This window comes from Pagrus major, chromosome 12 (genome assembly GCF_040436345.1).
Source record: "Pagrus major chromosome 12, Pma_NU_1.0".
NCBI lineage: Eukaryota > Metazoa > Chordata > Actinopteri > Spariformes > Sparidae > Pagrus > Pagrus major.
Window position 1 is genome coordinate 28,900,450 of NC_133226.1, and position 21,041 is coordinate 28,921,490.

General features: G+C 45.1%; 2 protein-coding genes across 3 annotated transcripts in view; one reads left to right on the forward strand and one right to left on the reverse strand.

The window, feature by feature from the left end:
- Positions 1 to 10,382, reverse strand: part of gpat3 (glycerol-3-phosphate acyltransferase 3) — a 19,393-nt gene extending 9,011 nt beyond the window's left edge. The window contains exons 1-8 of one of the 2 annotated variants that reach the window (XR_012179886.1): positions 10,242 to 10,350; positions 8,009 to 8,204; positions 7,813 to 7,879; positions 2,994 to 3,276; positions 1,750 to 1,824; positions 829 to 918; positions 645 to 738; positions 457 to 572 (exon numbers count right to left, since the gene is read on the reverse strand). Coding sequence is in view for 1 of the 2 variants with exons in the window: in XM_073477539.1 (XP_073333640.1) it covers positions 457 to 572; positions 645 to 738; positions 829 to 918; positions 1,750 to 1,824; positions 2,994 to 3,276; positions 7,813 to 7,879; positions 8,009 to 8,152 (869 nt within the window). In the remaining variant the exon portion in view is untranslated. Of the gene's footprint in view, positions 1 to 456; positions 573 to 644; positions 739 to 828; positions 919 to 1,749; positions 1,825 to 2,993; positions 3,277 to 7,812; positions 7,880 to 8,008; positions 8,205 to 10,241 lie in introns of both variants that reach the window. The other variant, XM_073477539.1, reaches the window with a different exon arrangement.
- A 625-nt stretch (positions 10,383 to 11,007) lies between these two features.
- On the forward strand, positions 11,008 to 13,610 carry LOC141005616 (uncharacterized). Its single transcript, XM_073477536.1, has 2 exons — positions 11,008 to 11,256; positions 11,835 to 13,610. Exons 1-2 carry the CDS (start codon positions 11,085 to 11,087, stop codon positions 13,292 to 13,294), a joined length of 1,632 nt encoding a protein of 543 aa, XP_073333637.1. The 5' UTR covers positions 11,008 to 11,084; the 3' UTR covers positions 13,295 to 13,610.
- Positions 13,611 to 21,041: the final 7,431 nt, after the last annotated feature.

Here is a 21,041-nt window from a genome sequence, read left to right on the forward strand (position 1 = left end):
AAAAAATTACAAGAAAAACTCTGACACTCTCTACAAACCTTTATTGTCACGGCGTGGTCCTGTTAGACCTTCATCAGGGAGTCACATGGCGTGACAGTAAAGGCGTTTAAAAGAGTGCCTCAGAGTTTGTCCTTTGATTTTTACGTCGACATGTATCCTTCAATGTAAACCTCTAATGATGTGTTCACACCAGACGCAACGCAAATTATTCACAGGACTAGATTACATACAAAGTCAAGGATGAGACGCGATTTGACGTTCACGTCGCTGATGTCCGGACACTCACGAACAGCAATGGAGGAGAGGAAAATAATCAGTAATCTGTGCGACTCGTACCAAGACAGGACAAACAAGGAGCTGCCGTGGAGGAATATGATCGCTTCCTATCAAATGTTGCTTACATTTGGTAAGAAGCGATCATGAGTGAACAGTTGGCTGCTGTTGCCGTCCTCTCACCTGCTGGTCACGGCGTGTCGGTCTTTCATCTCCGACCTCTCGAACCAAACGTGCGGACACGACTTCACCATGGACCTCTGGATGACCCCCATCAGACCTCCGTGGATCTGACCCACCTGTGGACGACGTCACCACATCAAAACATGAGGAATAAGAGCTGACCCGACCCACCTGATGATGACACTCACCATGGCGTAGCAGCCGTCATTGGCCAGGATCACAATGTCGATGGGAGAGGTGTGATTGGCTACACAGATCCCTCCTTTCTGAGGCCTGTTCTCTCTGGAGAAAGAAGACGGAGACACATGTAACGATCAGTCTGATGACGGTGACCACTGAACAAACCGCTGCACACACCGAGCTGGATCTCACCTGTTGTGGTAGTGGATGGTGGCCGACAGCCCTCTGGCACAGATCCTGTAGCAGGTCAGATGGACGAGCTCGCTCAGCCAGTTCTTCACACTGAGACGGACACAGGAGACATTCAGTGTCATCGTCCAAACACCACGCTACAGAGAACTTAATCATCTGTGTTGCTGTGGTGTGTTGCTGTGGTGTGTTGCTGGTTTGTTGCTGTGGTGTGTTGCTGTGGTGTGTTGCTGTGGTTTGTTGCTGTGGTGCTGTGGTGTGTTGCTGTGGTGTGTTGCTGTGGTGTGTTGGTGTGTTGCTGTGTTGCCGTGGATTGTTGCTGTGGTGTGTTGCTGTGGTGTGTTGCTGTGTTGCTGTGGTGTGTTGCCGTGGATTGTTGCTGTGGTGTGTTGCTGTGTTGCTGTGGTGTGTTGCTGTGGTGGGTTGCTGGTTTGTTGCTGTGGTGTGTTACTGGTTTGTTGCTGTGGTGTGGTGTGTTGCTGTGGTGGGTTGCTGGTTTGTTGCTGTGGTGTGTTACTGGTTTGTTGCTGTGGTGTGTTGCTGTGGTGTGTTGCTATGGTGCGTTGCTGTGTTGCTGTGGTGTGTTGCTGTGGTGTGTTGCTGTGGTGTGTTGGGTTGTTGCTGTGGTGCGTTGCTGTGGTGTGTTGCTGTGGGTTGTTGCTGTGGTGTGTTGCTGTGGTGCGTTGCTGTGGGTTGTTGCTGTGGTGCGTTGCTGTGGGTTGTTGCTGTGGTGCGTTGCTGTGGGTTGTTGCTGTGGTGTGTTGCTGTGGGTTGTTGCTGTAGTGCGTTGCTGTGGTGCGTTGCTGTGGTGCGTTGCTGTGGTGTGTTGCTGTGGTGCGTTGCTGTGGGTTGTTGCTGTGGTGTGTTGCTGTGGATTGTTGCTGTGGTGTGTTGCTGGTTTGTTGCTGTGGGTTGCTGCTGTACCTGCTCTCAGGCAGAAATCCGACCAGAACCGTTCCGATCACGAGCCACGAGAGGCCGATGATGGCCAAGGTAATCCTGCAGGAACACAAATCGTGTGTTTGCTCTGTCGTCCATTTTTATCACATTATAATAAACATAACTTGACAGTTCTCAGCAGGAGGCCGAGGAGAACCAGCCTGACTGTCAGGTTTTTCTAATAACATCAGGAGTGCAGCTGACTGAAGAGACTCTTTGCTTCATCAGAATTTGACCTTATGGTCCGATAACATTTGATCAGTCTAGAAGAGTCATATGATTAAATTATTTTATCCTGTTCATGTTTGTGGGGAGCCAACAGGAAGTGAGCTAGCTCAGCCTGAAGAAGACGTGCATGGCGTCTCTACTGAGCACGCTCAGTGAGCCGGAGTACATGAAGGTGTAAGGAAGCCTGTGGAGAGTGTTTGCATCCAGACAGCAGCTTTCACTGGAATCAGTGGCGGCGTCAACTTTGAACAGGTGTAACATGTAAGATATGGCCACCACTGGCTGCTGTCGGCATGTAGCTCAGTTAGCCGTGCAGCTAAGTGTTGCTATTAGCTGACAGTAGACTCCCTCGCATCACAGGGTGACTGCGATCCAGTTTGTGTCCAGTTTGAATGATGTGTGTCTGACGATGAGTTAAAACAGGCGATGAAGCTCGTCTGAGTTCAGTCACAGAGAAACTCGAGTTCAGACGGTGGACGGTTTTATTTTTCTGTTTAGAAGGAAAATATGTGTCAAAATATATTTTTCTTGACATTCAGTGAGTTCATGTTGTTGACTTATCAGACTCAGCAGTGAACTGGCTGCTTTACACCTCCAGCTGAAACTACAGGACAGACTGTCACCTCTGAGCTACAGGGTGCTGTTAGCAGCTAGCTGCTTAGCATGCTAAGATCATCAACACTGTTGTCTCTACACATTCTGGTGAAAACGTCAAATTCTGGCCGTATCTTACAGATTGTACCTTTGAAACATTTCAATGTAAAGTGTTGAACTGAACTGCAGCAGACTGAAGCACCTCAGCTGAGTCCCTGAAGGGGTTCTGGTTCTGGTTCTGGTTCTCCTCTGAGCCCTTCACTCTGTCTGTAAGGCTGAGCTCAGACACCATGCAGAGAAAACTCATTATGGCTGCTGTTATTAGTGATTTAATTTAGAGAACCACACAAATGCTGTGAGCGTGTCCATACCGGCCACATTACCGTCTCCCAGAGGAGCTGACTGACCTGAGAGGGAAGAGGACGCAGTATCGGACGAAGACACCGAAGCCCCAGATGACGGTGAGGCGGAGGCTGATGTAGCGGAAGTTCTGGTTGGTTCTGGTGAGGAGGTTCCAGGAGGCCAGCTCCTCAGAGGAGAAGCGCTGCGTCACCTGGTCGTCCACGATGCTCTCCAAACCCTTCTTGCAGAAGTAGAAGGCGTCGCTCAGAGCAAACTCCCCCCCGGACAGAGACTGAGAGCTCCGCAGCATCTCCTCCTCCATCGAGCCGCCCGCTCGCTCAATGATCCCTGGACACAGTCACAGAACAGGTCCGCTGTGGTTTTCTCACAGCAGCTCAGAACAGTCCACCAACTGTTGCAGGGTTACTGTGAGTTTAATGTTAACTCAGGACTGAAACTGCAGATTATCTTCTCAATGTATCCATTAATGCTTTATTAATGTCATTTAGTTTTAAAAAGAGAAATTCATTTGGCTGTTGTTGTTTTTTGTTGTCCACAAACAAATGATCAACATTTCTCGACTAACATTTACTGATATCGATCGAGCAGCGTGTTGATCTGCTGTTTCTGTATCTCACACCAGTGATCCTCTCAAATACACAAACCAAAGCAAACACCTCCACCTCTGTGGAGTGTTTCACCATCCTGAGGAGAAACCAGCACATACAGTGCACATACACATACACATACACATACACCAGGTTGGTTCACTGTGTTGTGTAACATTAAATATGTGACTCATTAACCAACACTGAAAACAGCTCTGTGTATTTAAACACTGTAATCTGACTCAGTTTATTACCAAACAGGATTTCACTCAGCAGGAATGTTCCTGGGGTTCATTCAGAGCGTAGGGTCACAACAGAACTGAACACAATGTGGACTGAGTGTGTTCTGTCATTAAGCTCTGACTCATAATAGTGACAGCTCGCTGCTGGACGGGAGTTTTCCTGAAGTAACGGTGGAGCTGTTGTTTCTCGTTCTGAGGCTTGAGATGAGATTAAAAGGAGCTGCAGCAGAGGAACAGAGTGCGTTATGTTGAGGCAGAGGATCACGAGGACGCTGACCTCTCACAAACGTTTAACCCTTTAACGTTCAGCTCTGCTCCTCCTGAGCATTATTGGTCACTGATCTGCAGTGAACGAGGCTCTGTGCTTTAGCAGCAGCAGCTTCGATACATCAGCTGTCTCTCTAACGACTGAGACCATCTGAGGATGAGCTATCACGGCACGTGATGACGAGTTTTCTGATGCATGTGCTTCCTCACTTTGTAGACAACTCACATGGACAGAGAACTGCTAACATATCAAATATCATCTGTGACGTTGTCCTGCAGTGAGTGAGTCCTGCTCCAGTCTGAAGTGTCACAGCGACACACTGCTGCTTGTTAACATGGAGTGGATGTGACGCACAGAGCCCATGTCCCACTGTCCCACTGTCCCACTGTCTGTGTCCCACTGTCCCACTGTCCCACTGTCTGTGTCCCACTGTCTGTGTCCCACTGTCCCACTGTCCCAGTGTCCCAGTGTCTGTGTCCCACTGTCCCACTGTCCCACTGTCCCAGTGTCCCACTGTCCCACTGTCCCAGTGTCCCAGTGTCCCACTGTCCCACTGTCCCACTGTCTGTGTCCCACTGTCCCACTGTCCCACTGTCCCAGTGTCCCAGTGTCCCACTGTCTGTGTCCCACTGTCCCACTGTCCCACTGTCCCAGTGTCCCACTGTCTGTGTCCCACTGTCTGTGCCCCACTGTCCCACTGTCGCACTGTCCCACTGTCCAGTGTCCCACTGTCCCACTGTCTGTGTCCCACTGTCCCACTGTCGCACTGTCCCACTGTCCCACTGTCGCACTGTCCCACTGTCTGCATCCCACTGTCCCACTGTCGCACTGTCCCACTGTCCCACTGTCTGCATCCCACTGTCCCACTGTCCCACTGTCTGCATCCCACTGTCCCACTGTCCCACTGTCTGTGTCCCACTGTCCCACTGTCTCACTGTCCCACTGTCTGTGTCCCACTGTCCCACTGTCTCACTGTCCCACTGTCTGTGTCCCACTGTCCCACTGTCTCAGTGTCCCACTGTCTCACTGTCCCACTGTCTGTGTCCCACTGTCTGTGTCTCACTGTCCCACTGTCCCACTTTCTGTCTCACTGTCTGTGTCCCACTGTCTGTGTCCCACTGTCTGTGTCTCACTGTCTGTGTCCCACTGTCTGTGTCCCACTGTCTCACTGTCTGTGTCTCACTGTCTGTGTCCCACTGTCCGTGTCCCACTGTCTCTGTCTCACTGTCTCTGTCTCACTGTCTGTGTCCCACTGTCTGTGTCCCACTGTCTGTGTCGCACTGTCCCACTGTCTGTGTCCCACTGTCCCACTGTCTCACTGTCTGTGTCTCACTGTCTGTGTCCCACTGTCGCACTGTCCCACTGTCCCACTGTCCCACTGTCTGTGTCCCGTTGTCTCACTGTCTTTGTCCCACTGTCTCACTGTCCCACTGTCTGTGTCCCACTGTCCCACTGTCTCACTGTCCCACTGTCTGTGTCCCACTGTCTGTGTCTCACTGTCCCACTGTCTGTGTCCCACTGTCTGTGTCTCACTGTCCCACTGTCCCACTTTCTGTCTCACTGTCTGTGTCCCACTGTCTGTGTCTCACTGTCTGTGTCCCACTGTCTGTGTCCCACTGTCTCACTGTCTGTGTCCCACTGTCCGTGTCCCACTGTCTCTGTCTCACTGTCTCTGTCTCACTGTCTGTGTCCCACTGTCTGTGTCGCACTGTCTCACTGTCTGTGTCTCACTGTCTGTGTCCCACTGTCGCACTGTCCCACTGTCCCACTGTCTGTGTCCCACTGTCCCACTGTCTCACTGTCTGTGTCTCACTGTCTGTGTCCCACTGTCGCACTGTCCCACTGTCCCACTGTCTCACTGTCCCACTGTCCCACTGTCTGTGTCCCGTTGTCTCACTGTCTGTGTCCCACTGTCTCACTGTCTGTGTCCCACTGTCTGTGTCCCACTGTCTCACTGTCTGTGTCTCACTGTCTGTGTCCCACTGTCCGTGTCCCACTGTCTCTGTCTCACTGTCTCTGTCTCACTGTCTGTGTCCCACTGTCTGTGTCGCACTGTCCCACTGTCTGTGTCCCACTGTCCCACTGTCTCACTGTCTGTGTCTCACTGTCTGTGTCCCACTGTCGCACTGTCCCACTGTCTGTGTCCCACTGTCCCACTGTCTCACTGTCTGTGTCTCACTGTCGCACTGTCCCACTGTCCCACTGTCTCACTGTCCCACTGTCCCACTGTCTGTGTCCCGTTGTCTCACTGTCTGTGTCCCACTGTCCCACTGTCTGTGTCCTACTGTCTGTGTCCCACTGTCTCAGTGTTGCACAGGAAACTGATGTCAGTCTATTTGACTAAAGTTATGCAATCTGCTGTTGCATCATCATCCTGAGACGAGCCATGTGTGTTTCATGCTGCTCTCCATCACACACACACACACACACACACAACCACACACAACCACACACAACCACACACACACACACACACACAGCGTCACATGATGTGTGTGCAGCTGAAACACATCCCCCATACAGCAGAACACGATGTCCTGCGAGCACGAAGGAGGAACTGCTGCTGCTCGTGACCGACTCGTGTCTGCTCAGTGACCCGGGCTGAACCGCAGCCGGGTCACTGCAGAGGTGCAGCGGTGAGGGCCGGAGGACGTCTGCACATCAGAACACCACACTGGAACAATCAGGGTCACCAGTTATAGATCATTCATTTATCTGACAACACTCAGAAACATTTTAATTAAAGGTTGGATTGTATTTTGTCCCAAAACATTTCTGTCAGTGTCTGTTTTTATAGCTGCTTCTGTTTGAAACAGAAACTTTAAAGAAAGACGTAAAGACAGGACACAGTGAGGGGACACCTCTCCCTCCATCCAGCCGCCCGTCTTCTGCTGTGTGACGTGATCTAGTTATGAAAGATGACTCCATACATTCACACATACTTTCCTCCAGTACAGGTCTGAGGTCACTGTATTGAAAATGATTCAGGATGATGATGTTATCACCGGATCTCCCTGCACTCCCGCTGGAGTGTCTCACGTTTGTCAAACATCTTGTCTGACGCAGACGGATGTTGTATAATTAGATGATATCGCTGTTTCATTTTTATACATCACACTAATTCTCATCAATCCTGGCGTCCGGTGACACGATGCTGGACGACATCACTCACCAGCCGGAGTTACTAGTTACTGCAGTCATTTGATTTTACACACAAACCGTTCAAATACGACTCTGGCCTCAGGCTGAGGGAGGAGATGAACACGTCATCGGGATAAAGAACAAACGGTAACTGTACTCCAGTAAAGATACAGGGAAAAACTGTAATTAGATTACAGATCCATTCAGTAAGAAAGGGGATTAATAAGTCATATGATGATTCTTGGATTACATTACTGACTACGTGTGTCACCAGGTAACAGTAATGTAGTTACATTACTGACTACATGTGTCAACAGGTAACAGTAATGTAATTACTACATGTGTCACCAGGTAACAGTAATGTAGTTACATTACTGACTACGTGTGTCAACAGGTAACAGTAACTGCATCGGGCCTGCCTGTCAGAGACTCACACACCAACATGAAGCAGCTTCATTATTTATTGGACTGGTTTATTTCATCAATATTTATCTGCTCTGAAACATTCTTGTGTTTGTTTCTTGGTGCTGTTTTTATGGACACAGTTGAGCCTCAGTTACTCATCGTTCATTAATCATCGTTCATTAATCATCGTTAATGACCGGTCATCGATCGTTGGACTCACCGTTGGGCAGAGGCACAGGCACACTGGGCTGCTCCTGCCGTCCTCTCTGGATCCGTAACGTGGCCCACTACAAACACAGTTATTTTCAGATGACCTCTGACCCCGTGACTCCTGCTGCACATTTCATAACTGAACAAACATCTGAAGTAATAACTGAAGTTCTGCTGAGGACACACAACTGCACAGTCTGAGTTACCTCCAGGATTCTGACGAGGATCTGGATGTAGACCCCCGTGACCCCCAGAGAGAGGCCGAACATGGCGGGCAGCATGATGAGAAACACCACCACAAACACCCACACCTGGAAAACACCTGCAGCCACACACCACAGGTCCTCCATCACTGACAGCCGAGGCAGCCACACCTGTGCAGGTCTCAGGTCACGTCATCATCTGGAGACAGACAAACGGCACCAGAGTCCCTTTAACTTTCAGCCAATTTAACAGAGAGGCTCAGTGTGTCCTGTCCTGTGGTCCACACTGAAGCGTCATCCACTCTGTGATGGATTTTGATGAAACGTGGTTCAGATGTTCATGTTCCCCTCAGATGATCTGTCATAACTCTGATCCATCATCAGGTCGACAGTTTCATGTGTTCAATACTTTGGTTCACGATCAGAAACCTGCAGGACTGATGACATCAGTCGGCCTCAGCTGGATGAAGCTCAAACCACCAACAGAAAATGATCAAATGTGTCGACTGCTTCATCGTTTAAGTAATTATTTAATCAGAAATATTACAAATAAAGCGAGCTGCCTCAGATGTTCCGGCTCATATCACAGGAAAGTGAATTTATTTTGGTTCTGGACTGTTGGACAGATGAAACCAGACATCTGTGAACCACTGGGAGCTCTGGGAAAATCTGACGTTTTTCACTGTTTTCAGTTTTTTTTAGACCAAAATAGAAACAATGAATTAAGATAAGTGATGATCATTTGTTTCAGTGCTGACTGAGTGAGAAGTGTGTAAATCTTTACACACTCTGTGGACTAAGTGTGTAACAAACGTGTGGATGAACTTTTCGTACGACTGAAAGTTTTAACCAGGCGGCAGAAACACTTTCTAACAGCAAACATCTCCTCACGTCCCTGAGCAGTTCACTGTCCGCTCTGGTGGAGTTTTCACAACATGTTGAACTTTAAGAGTTTATTATTATTATTATTATTATTATTATTATTATTATTATTATTATTATTATCCAACGTTTGTATCTAAAATCTTAAAACTCATCAGAGTAACTCAGACGAAGGTAGTGAAGTGAAAACTCACCAGAAACAGTTTTTGTAATTGATTCATCTTTAAGACAAACATGACGTTTGTTCCAGATTCTCTGAGATTCTCTGAGATCAATAAATGGATTAATCAGGAGAATAATCAGTTACAGTCCTGCCGGAGGTCATTGATTATTTTTATTATTTAATGGGCCAATCGATAGTCGACACTTTGCATAATGAGTACTTTTACTTTGATTTTGAATACAACACTTTTACTTGTAATGGAGTATTTTTATACTGTTGTATTTCTACTTTACTTGCATTTCCAGAAACTCATTGAAAAAAAGTAGCTGGAGCAGGAAGTATTCAGATCCTTTACTTTAAGTACTTTTACCACACTGTACAAACTCTGTTACAGGGAAAAGTGAAAGTGAGTTAAAGTTGAAAATGATACTTAAGTAAATATGTAAGTATAATCAGGAACATCAGAGTATTTTTACTTTTCATACTCTAATTACATTTTGATGATAATACTTCTGTACTTTTACTTTGATTTTGAATTCAGGACGTTTTCTTGTAATTAAGTTATTTAAACTGTTGTATTTCTACTTTAACTAAAGTAAAGGATCTGAGTACTTCCCATAGTATTTAAAAGTACTTAAGTATATGTATTTAGTGAAGAAAGTATTCAGTTACTTTAAATACTAATACCACTCTACAAATACTTTATTACAAGTAAAAGTATGTATAATCAGGAAAATGTACTGAAAGTATTCAAAGTAAAAGTACTTAATAAAGTAGCTGGTTGAGATGAAGCTCATTGATCATTTCCACCTTTAATCGATTGATCACTTGTTTTTTTTTTGTTTCTTATTCTGAGCAGAAACGGAGAGAAGCGTAAAAACAAAGGACTCGAGTAAAGTACAAGTACCTTCAACTTCTACTTAAGTAACGTGAGGCCAAAGTACAGCGACATGTACTCCGTTACTTTCCAGCAGCAGCTAAAGGAAAAGCAGCAGCTGGACCGACCAGCCACACACAGTAACGTTCAGGGACACACAGTAACGTTCAGTAACGTTCAGGGACACAGTAACGTTCAGTAACGTTCAGGGACACACAGTAACGTTCAGTAACGTTCAGGGACACAGTAACGTTCAGTAACGTTCAGGGACACACAGTAACGTTCAGGGACACAGTAATGTTGAAAGTAAATACCTGAGGCCCGGTGAGACGGTGCAGCGGTGTTAACTGTCCTCCTCAGACTCACTCCGTCCGCTCCCTGCTCCGTTATCAGCCTCCTGACGGGCGGCTGCGCTGGAAACACGCAGGCTGCCACTGCGCGTGCACTGCGCATGCACTGCGCATGCACTGCGCACACGATGCGCTGCGACGCTGAAGCGAACTTCCGGTCCGACAGTGAAGGGAAACATGCCGAGCGAGCGGTTCCTCTTCACTGTTACTGAAGCGGGTCAGGCGTCAGTGCGCAGCCTCACTGCTGAGAGACACTTTCACAGGTGTGACACCTTTAATGAACACAAACAAAGGGACAGTTCACTGTTTTTTCACACCTAAACCACCTCTTTTCAAAAACCTCTATACCTAAACTTGATTATCCCAGAGAGGCTAAATATTCTTTGAAAAACAAATATTGAACTAATACTCAAAGATCATAAATCGGGAAAAAAAGGTTATATTATTAAGACATTTCAGATTTGCTCCATCGCAATTATTCATTTATTTTGTAATACTGTGAAGTGCTGCAGACTTCATGGTGAAAACTGTCTGCAACATGTTTGTTTTGCTCCATGTTTTATTTAATTTAGCCTCTTAAAATCCTCCATAAGATGAGTTTTAAACAAGTTCTGAATAAAATGTCTTCAGTCTGAAGCGGAACTAAAAGCCTCCGCACTTCCCCTGTCGGAGCTTAACAGCGTGACACCCAGCGGAAGTAAACAGTAGCAGCTAGCAGCATTAGCTGCCTTCCTGTGTGTAATGAATGAAGTGGAGACGGTACCGAGTCGCAGCGCAGCTCATTATTGAATTAGTAATTAAAGAACAATGAGTCCAGTGGAGAGTTTGAGAGAGTTTGTCAACGAGCGACTAACTGCTGCTGCTGAAGAAATATTCCGAGTGTTTAAAACAACTATCGTCCAGTACGAGGAGGAGATCGATCGGCAGCGCGTCCTGCTGGATATCTGCTGGAAACCCCAAGTAAAGTTACACAGGACAGGTGAGGACAGGTGTATTATTTTAATAACACTGGTGTTCAGAGCCCTGGAGCGGCCGTAGAGGGGAGATATGCATCGCAGCCACGTTTCACTACATGGAGCGAACACACGAGTGTTTCCCTCGTTGAGGTTCATTCCACTCGGGACTCCGGAGGTTCTGAGTGTCCGCTGCACGGCTGCGCTCCGTTCTATAGAAGCCCGCTGCCAAACTCCGCTCAAAAAATGCTGATTTTACACACAAAACGTCCAGAAAAGTATGAGCAGCACTAAAACTCAACAGAAAGAGGTGTGTCTCATTCAACCTATGAGGAAGACATTTCGGCATTGGTTTGGAGTCAGTGGGTCAGATGAGCTGCAAAAATAATTCAAATATTTCTGTAAAATCAGTTCATTACACATTAGCAGTTAAATGAGGCGAGTTATATGAAAACAATTCAGTATCATTTTTAATAAAATCATAATGGTCAAAGAAAGGACACTGACTGGAGAATCAACCTGATGTACATGTTTTTGATGGTGGAGGAAACCCACACAAGCAATATGTATACTAATTCTCTGCCATTGTTCTCTGTCCCTCCAGAGCTCCCACAGCAACATGTCTGTAAGGAGGAGGAGGTTCTGGCTGGTTCTGACCAGCAGCTCTGTAACCAGGAGAGGAACTCCAGTCTGGACCAAGAGGACCCAGAGCCTCCAGAGATTAAAGAGGAACAGGAGGAACTCTGCACCAGTCGGGAGGGAGAGCAGCTTGTACTGAAGGTGGAGACGGATACCGTCATGTTGACTCCAACTTATGAGGAAAGTGACCACAGTGAAGCAGAACCAAAGAGTGACCACCAGCTCCTCTCTAACAACTCTCATGTAGCTGAGAGCCAAGATCAGAAAGGAGGAAAACATGGAGATTCAGGATCAGCTGGAGATGGAGAGCCAAAGCAAAAGAAAAGACATCACAGAAGCAAAAGTCACAGTGATAATGCAAAAAACTCCACCTCATCAGACATTCACCATAACACTCACCCAGGTAAAAAGTCTTTCAGATGTGACACATGTGGAAAGGCTTTTAAGTTTAAGTCCCTGTTGAATGCACATCTAAGAACCCACACAGGTGAGAAGATGTTTACTTGCAAAACGTGTGGGAAAGATTTCAGGACTCGTAGTCAATTAACAGTCCACATGAGAATCCACACAGGTGAGAAGCCTTTTACCTGTGAAATTTGTGAGAAAGATTTCAGGCATCCTAGTTCCTTAACAGCTCACAAGAGAACCCACACAGCTGACAAGATGTATTCTTGCAAAACATGCGGGAAAGATTTCAGGTTTCGTGTTCACTTTATAGATCATATGGGAGTCCACACAGGTGAGAAGCCTTTTACCTGTGAAATTTGTGAGAAAGATTTCAAGCACCATAGTTCGTTAACAGCTCATATGAGAACACACACAGGTGAGAAGCCTTATTCTTGCAAAACATGCGGGAAAGATTTCAGCCGTAGTGCTCACTTCACAGTTCACATGAGAGCCCACACAGGTGAGAAGCCTTTTACCTGTGAAATATGTGGGAACGCATTTAGGCGTCATGCTCACCTGACACGCCACATGAAAATCCACACATGTGAGAAGCCGTATTCATGCAAGACCTGTGAGAAAGCATTCAGGCGTCATGCTCACCTGACACGTCACATGAGAACCCACACAGGTGAGGAGCCGTATTCATGCAAGACATGTGAGAAGACTTTCAGGCATCAGAGTTCCCTAACAGCCCACATGAGAGTCCACACAGGTGAGAAGCCTTTTACCTGTGAAATCTGCAGGAAAGGTTTCAGGCATCAGAGTTCTCTAACAGCCCACATGAGAGTCCACACAGGTGAGAAGCCTTTTACCTGTGAAATCTGTAGGAAAGATTTCAGGCATCATAGTTCCTTAACACTTCACATGAGAACTCACACAGGTGAGAGGCCATATTCGTGCCAAACATGTGGGAAGACTTTCAGGTCTTGTGGTGACTTAAAAAAACACACAAGAACTCACACAGGTGAGAAACCGTAACTCTGCAAGACCTGAGGACAAGTTTGTCTCATCAGTCTTCATTGACGAGACATTTGAGGAAACGTACAGGCAGTGGCTTGTATTTCCAAAATATGTTGGAGGTGATTCAGTTCCAGTGTTTCCTGCATAATTGCAGAACTTTAACTTGAAATGACTTGAAGAATCCTCAGAGGATCAATATACACATGAGAAATGATGAGCTGAAAGCTGAACATGTACAATTTCCCCTCGAGAAGATGTCAAAATATGTTCATGTCAATATCTTCATGCTGATTTGCCCATATTTGTTAACATGATGATTAAAAAGTGGAGTTAATCGGTCTCATGTGTCCCACTTATTATCGCTCCTCGTGTCATGCTTTTATATTAACGTTTATATGTTAAATACTTGTAGTTTTTCCAGTAGCTTCCATGTATGTAACCAAATATTTAGCTGTTAGTTTAAAGTAGCAGTTTAGAAAAGAGTGGCACATTTCTTTGTGGAATTAAGCAGAGTAGATCTACACGTTAATATAAGGAGTACAACAAACAGTGTAAACACACTGTAAAAAGAATATAAAAATGGTGTTAAATATAGTTAATTAAATGAATATAAATAAAATGTAAGAAATGGAAACAAAGAATAAAATAAGTCTTTTTGAGCGGGTGTAGTTTTGTTACGGTTTTTATTATTTTATAGTGGTGAACCAGTGATTGCTGTGAAAGAGCAGCTGACAAGGGAAAGACACCAGAGAACCAATCAGATCAAAGTACAGTAGATCACATGACTCAAAGTTAGATTCATGTCCAACACTGCAGAATATTTCCTCTGTACAAAGTGATTAACATGAGAAAACAACATCATGTTTAAATGCTTTGTGTGTATTATATATGTAACGTATGCGTCAGTGACACCTGTCAACATCAGAATAAATCACAGCCTCAAAACACGTGAGAAAATCCTTAGAAACATTAAATCAGGATCTGACTGAGTTCAGTTTGTGATACAGGACAGGGAGGGTGCTGTCATACCCAACATTAACCACCAGGGGGCGTCCTCAGTCCATTTACAAACAGCTGTTGGACACTAAGAACTGTTCTCAGCACTAAAACATGATGACTCAGCTGTCACTGATGGTCATCTGTACAGTGAAGTAACTATTGGTGATGAAACATCAAACTACAAGAACAAACAGTGCTTACAGACCACAGAGGGCGCTGTCTCCATGAATTACACATTTAACAAGTGATGACATGCTAATTTCCTTACATAGTTCAGACATCAACGCTTCACAGAAACAGAAAGAAACAGTGTGGAGCTGTTGTTGTCCACTGTCTGCTCACCGTGGTGATGTTCACTCCTTCAGTGCTTTACCAGCTGATTTTAGTTGACTAAACTTGCAGCGCTGCCAGGAGTCGTTTATCTGCTCGACTCTTCATCTCTTCCAGTTTCTGGACCTTCTCTGTGTCTCCTTTCTCCATCATCTTCTCAATCAGGAAGTCCAAGTGGACATGAGTGGACAGTGAATCAACATTTAGGGCGATCTGCTCCAGTTTGACAATATGCTGGAAGGACTCCTCCAACAACTGATACTTGACTGCTGTCACTTCTTCCATTTCCTTCTCCAGAGTTTCCAGAAGGCTAAACTTGCTGTCAGGCCCTGCCTTGTTCTCGTCATCCTTCTTTTTCATATCGTCTTTAGTGTTTTTAACTTTTCTTGTCTTGGTCCCATAGACTTTCTTTTCCTTCACGTGATCTGACACACGACACTTCAATTTCTACAGTGAACTTCTCATTGTTCTTCATCTCCTCTTCATGTTTCTTCAGACCATCATGAGTCTGTTGGATTTCTCTCTGTTTCAGTTCAGTCAACTCGATCCTCTCTTGCAGGTTTTGGATGCAGGCCGTCAGTCTGAATTGTGTATTCAACACTTCAACAGTTGTCATCAGCTTCTGAGGTGCAGCTTTTTCCAAAAAGTCAGTGAACTGGCCCATTTCGTCTGTTGTTAAGTCCCATGCACTTTTTAAATGATCCTGATTTCTCTGTGTTTTCTGTGTGCTCTGACAGTTATTGAACAGAAAATAAACAGGCTGATTCTTTCCATCTTTGGCATTCTTCATGTTTGCAGCCTTGAGAGCTTTCAGAGCGTTTTCAGGTGTCAGACCATCAGAGTGTGTGATGAGGGTGACGATGCTCTGCTCCATGTTTTTTCCAAACAGAGACACCACTGAATCAAAGACGTATTTAAGACGATCGTTCAGACAATTCTCAGTTGCTTTCAGCACCAGACCCACTGCATTCATCTCATGAACTCCATCTTCTGAGCGGAACAAGTCAAATAAGCTTTGACTGATGACGTCTTCTTGTTCGGTCCCTCTGTTACATTCATATCCAGGAGTATCGATGATGGTCAGAGAGTGGGGCAGAGTTTTACCTTCAAATCCAAAGATCTGGTACACGATCACATCTGATGTCTGACTCTCTGATTGGTTTCTCTCCTCCTCCTCTACAATCTGAAACCAGACATCGTCCTCCCACTCTACCCCCATGGCGTAGTTGACCAGAGCGTTGATCAGAGTAGATTTTCCTGATCCTGTTTCTCCCACAAGCAAGATGGTTCTGTTTGTCTGGTTCAGATCTTTTTCACCAAGAGTCATTCTTCTTAGAGATCTGATATCCTCTGTCTTTGGTCTCAGCTGATCAGCAGGAGATTTTGATTGGATGGGACTCCTATTTGAGGTGATGTTGTCAATATTGCACGAGGTATTTCTGTAGAAAAATAAAGACATGAGTTCAAAAACTACTGAATATAGAATTATATAAAGAAAATCATTCTACTTAACATGGTGGAGTCTTTATAAAAAGCCTTTTAACCCAGTGAAGCAGTTCATCGTCTTTACACCACAGTCTGGGTGAGTACTGGATTCTGATTGGTTGCATTTATTCCTAATAAATGGACACTGGCTGTGTCTGCAATCCATAACTACTCACTATGTAGTGGACTATACAGTAAGTGAGACATTTTGTAGTGCTGTCTGATGTTTCGTGAGATTTATTATACTCTGCATAGTTGACTCAAAGTGTCCCACAATGCATCGTGAACAGTGGTGTCCAACCGATGATCGCTGACTCAGCATTACAAACCATCATGTGAGTGGTGTTAAGTGTTGTTCATGTGCCAGATGAGCTCACTGTATAGACTCACTGTATAGACTCACTGTATAGACTCACTGCATAGACTCACTGTATAGACTCACTGTATAGACTCACTGCATAGACTCACTGTATAGACTCACTGCATAGACTCACTGTATAGACTCACTGTTTAGACTCACTGCATAGACTCACTATATAGACTCACTGTATAGACTCACTGCTTAGACTCACTATATAGACTCACTGCATAGACTCACTGTTTAGACTCACTATATAGACTCACTATATAGACTCACTGTATAGACTCACTATATAGACTCACTATATAGACTCACTGTATAGACTCACTGTATAGACTCACTGCTTAGACTCACTATATAGACTCACTGTTTAGACTCACTGTATAGACTCACTGTATAGACTCACTGCATAGACTCACTGTATAGACTCACTGTATAGACTCACTGTACAGACTCACTGTATAGACTCACTGTTTAGACTCACTGTATAGACTCACTATATAGACTCACTGTTTAGACTCACTGTATAGACTCACTGTATAGACTCACTGTATAGACTCACTGTATAGACTCACTGTTTAGACTCACTGTATAGACTCACTGTTTAGACTCACTGTATAGACTCACTACATAGACTCACTGTATAGACTCACTGTTTAGACTCACTGTATAGACTCACTGTTTAGACTCACTGTATAGACTCACTGTTTAGACTCACTGTATAGACTCACTACATAGACTCACTGTATAGACTCACTGTTTAGACTCACTATATAGACTCACTGTATAGACTCACTGTTTAGACTCACTGTATAGACTCACTGTTTAGACTCACTGTATAGACTCACTGTTTAGACTCACTGTATAGACTCACTGTTTAGACTCACTGTATAGACTCACTACATAGACTCACTGTATAGACTCACTGTTTAGACTCACTGTATAGACTCACTGTTTAGACTCACTGTATAGACTCACTGTTTAGACTCACTGTATAGACTCACTACATAGACTCACTGTATAGACTCACTGTGTAGACTCACTGTGTAGACTCACTGTATAGACTCACTGTATAGACTCACTGCATAGACTCACTGTATAGACTCACTGCATAGACTCACTGTATAGACTCACTGTTTAGACTCACTGCATAGACTCACTATATAGACTCACTGTATAGACTCACTGCTTAGACTCACTATATAGACTCACTGCATAGACTCACTGTTTAGACTCACTATATAGACTCACTATATAGACTCACTGTATAGACTCACTATATAGACTCACTATATAGACTCACTGTATAGACTCACTGCTTAGACTCACTATATAGACTCACTGTTTAGACTCACTGTATAGACTCACTGTATAGACTCACTGCATAGACTCACTGTATAGACTCACTGTATAGACTCACTGTACAGACTCACTGTATAGACTCACTGTTTAGACTCACTGTATAGACTCACTATATAGACTCACTGTTTAGACTCACTGTATAGACTCACTGTATAGACTCACTGTATAGACTCACTGTTTAGACTCACTGTATAGACTCACTGTTTAGACTCACTGTATAGACTCACTACATAGACTCACTGTATAGACTCACTGTTTAGACTCACTGTATAGACTCACTGTTTAGACTCACTGTATAGACTCACTGTTTAGACTCACTGTATAGACTCACTACATAGACTCACTGTATAGACTCACTGTTTAGACTCACTATATAGACTCACTGTATAGACTCACTGTTTAGACTCACTGTATAGACTCACTGTTTAGACTCACTGTATAGACTCACTACATAGACTCACTGTATAGACTCACTGTTTAGACTCACTGTATAGACTCACTATATAGACTCACTGTATAGACTCACTGTTTAGACTCACTATATAGACTCACTGTATAGACTCACTGTTTAGACTCACTGTATAGACTCCCTGGCAGTGAGCAGGGAGCAGTGAATGAGTGAGTCTCTTCACTGCTCTAAATGAATGGCTGAAGGACTCAATGAGCTGACTGGTTTATCTCCTGTTACTAAGTCGTTGCCAGGGTTCATCCTGTTGTGTTGCCAGGGAAACTTTGTTATTACTTCTGAAAAGTTGTATATTTTGATAGCCGAACACGTACAAATATTAATGAATGGTCTTCATTTAGTTTCTCTAGCAAGTGGCCATAAGTGGGATAAGGCCCTTTGAGGTGTTGAGGAGCAGGAGTCAGACATGACCCGAGTGGACCTGAGGATCAGCTGGTGCTCCGTACCTGTTATTAAGGGTTGGACAGAGTTTTAACTATGATGTTGGTGCAGAAACTAAAGATCTTTAGTGCCACAGTGTTGTATCACCAATAAACAATAAAACTTTCTGAGACACATCCCATTATACAGCTCTCATCATCCTCTGACCAGGTTTATGTTTGGTCCAGTCTGTGTTTGCTTGTAATTGCTGTCTGGTACTGTGTGTTGTCACTGTGTGTTGTCACAGTGTGTTGTCACAGTGTGTTGTTGTGTGTTGTTGTTGTGTGTCTGACCTGTACGCTGCTGTGAAAAAGGATTTCTGTCTGAGTGAGTCTCTTTTCTTATATTTGACTCGTACATGTTTGGTGTGTTTCAGCTCACAGCTCAGTTTGGATCAGGTCTGAAGACGTCCTGTAGTTCAGAGTGCAGAAGACACATTTTGTTCCTCTTGGTAAAGTTTTCATGTTTTAAAATGGCTCCTGTTGTCTTTAGGTCTCAAATGATTTCCTGTCAGTGAGAAACACAAAGTCCTGCAGTGCATCAGTGCTCATGTTGCAGTGTTTGGAGATGCAGTTGGCGCTCAGCGACAGTCCGACCGGTCGGTGCAGATCTGAAGGCTGATACAGGAAACATTTTGTTTTCCGGTGAACTGGAGTTTCGTCTGAGGCGTCTTCTGTGGTTCAACAGGTCTGAATCTGTCTGCTGTGAAGAGACGCACTGCAGAGGATGGAAGCTGGGAGCTCCTCCACTTATATTTCAGACGCTGCAGTCACAGAAAGTTAAACTCTTCTGTGTGCCGACCACAGCAGCGACGCTCTCTGGGCTGTCTGAGCCGATGACCTGCAGGGACTGTTAATAAAGAGTCCTACATCACCGTGCGAGCCAGCAGGTCACGGTCACGCTCGGCTCCCTGAGGTTACGTCTGTCCACGGATGATGACGTCGGCCCATCGCAACAACCGGAACCAGACGGTCGGTGACGGCCTGATGTGTTCAAAGCCCAACAGCAGCTCAAGGGTCATTCTACAGAGACGTCCATGTTTCTGACCCTCAGCTGACACCTGAACACACCTGAGACATGAAGTTCATTAATGTTTCATAATCAAACAACAGTCATCAGCGATACCACCGAGCTGCTCGTCCTCACAGTCGTGTAGAGAAGCAAAGTGTCGTAGTTTCTGTTTCTACCATCAGATACATGATGGAAACCACATCAAACATCAGATATCACCTGAAAGTCATCGTCCTGTGAGTCACTGTGTGACATCACACTCACTCTGATGACATCACTGCACTTCCTGTCCACCGTCTCTGCTCGGTTACAACACGTTTTCATTCATCTCCAGATTTCATGAGGCTGTTCATTCACTGCTGTGAGCGACTTTATTATCAGGGAGCAGTAAGAAGAAGACGAATCGACTGACATGACGTAACGATCAGACATCACCAGCTCACTGTTTCCTTCATACGAGTGACGGCTGCTGAACTGAAGCATTAGAAGCACTGAGCTTTCGTCTGTTTATTCAGAGTGACTGAGCTCTGGAACAATGAGCTCCAAGTTTAAATGTTCTGAAAGCTTCTGCAGAATGATCCTTAAATAAAGTGCTGCGGAGGACAGAGCCACCAGCTGTTGCTGAGCTGCAGTGAGGATCCTCTCAGAGACACTGAGCTCACACACGTGAGTCTTCATTAAGTTTGTTTGATCAGATGAAGGAACTTTAAACCCGGTGAAATCGCGGTTATTCTTCTACACACAAACACCTGTGCTGAATGAAGTCGGGCCTGTGTTGACAGAAGCCTGCAGAAGGCCTGGAGACAAACAGGTGTCAGGTGTTGGACCTCTGACATCAGGAGCGATGTTAACGAGCAGGTAACCACATGTTCACAGGAACCGTGAGAAACAGACGAGGACTGACACCGAGATGAGCAGTTATTCTGCTTCTGCTGGTAACGCCTGCTCATCATGAGGTGGTTCTGAAGTCATACACAAACATCGACCCAACAGAAACAGAACACATCGTCTGACACTTTACCATTTCTACTGTGGAGAGGTTCTGCTGGTTCTGGGTTTGAACATCGGTCACTTTTTAGGTTCATACTTTACATTCACGTTTATGAACGTGTTGCACTAAACTTTCCAACATCATGAGAAGTAATGAATGAATTCAAATGTTCCTGACGGGTTAAAACATGAAACACACCTCACTGCCAACAGAAACTACTCCGTCAGGCGAGGAGCTCAGTACCTCTGACATGTTGGACCTTACAGCGCCGGTCCTGTGCCTCATTTAAAGGGACAGACATGACTTTCTGGCCTTCAGGAGGTGAATATAGTAACTGTGA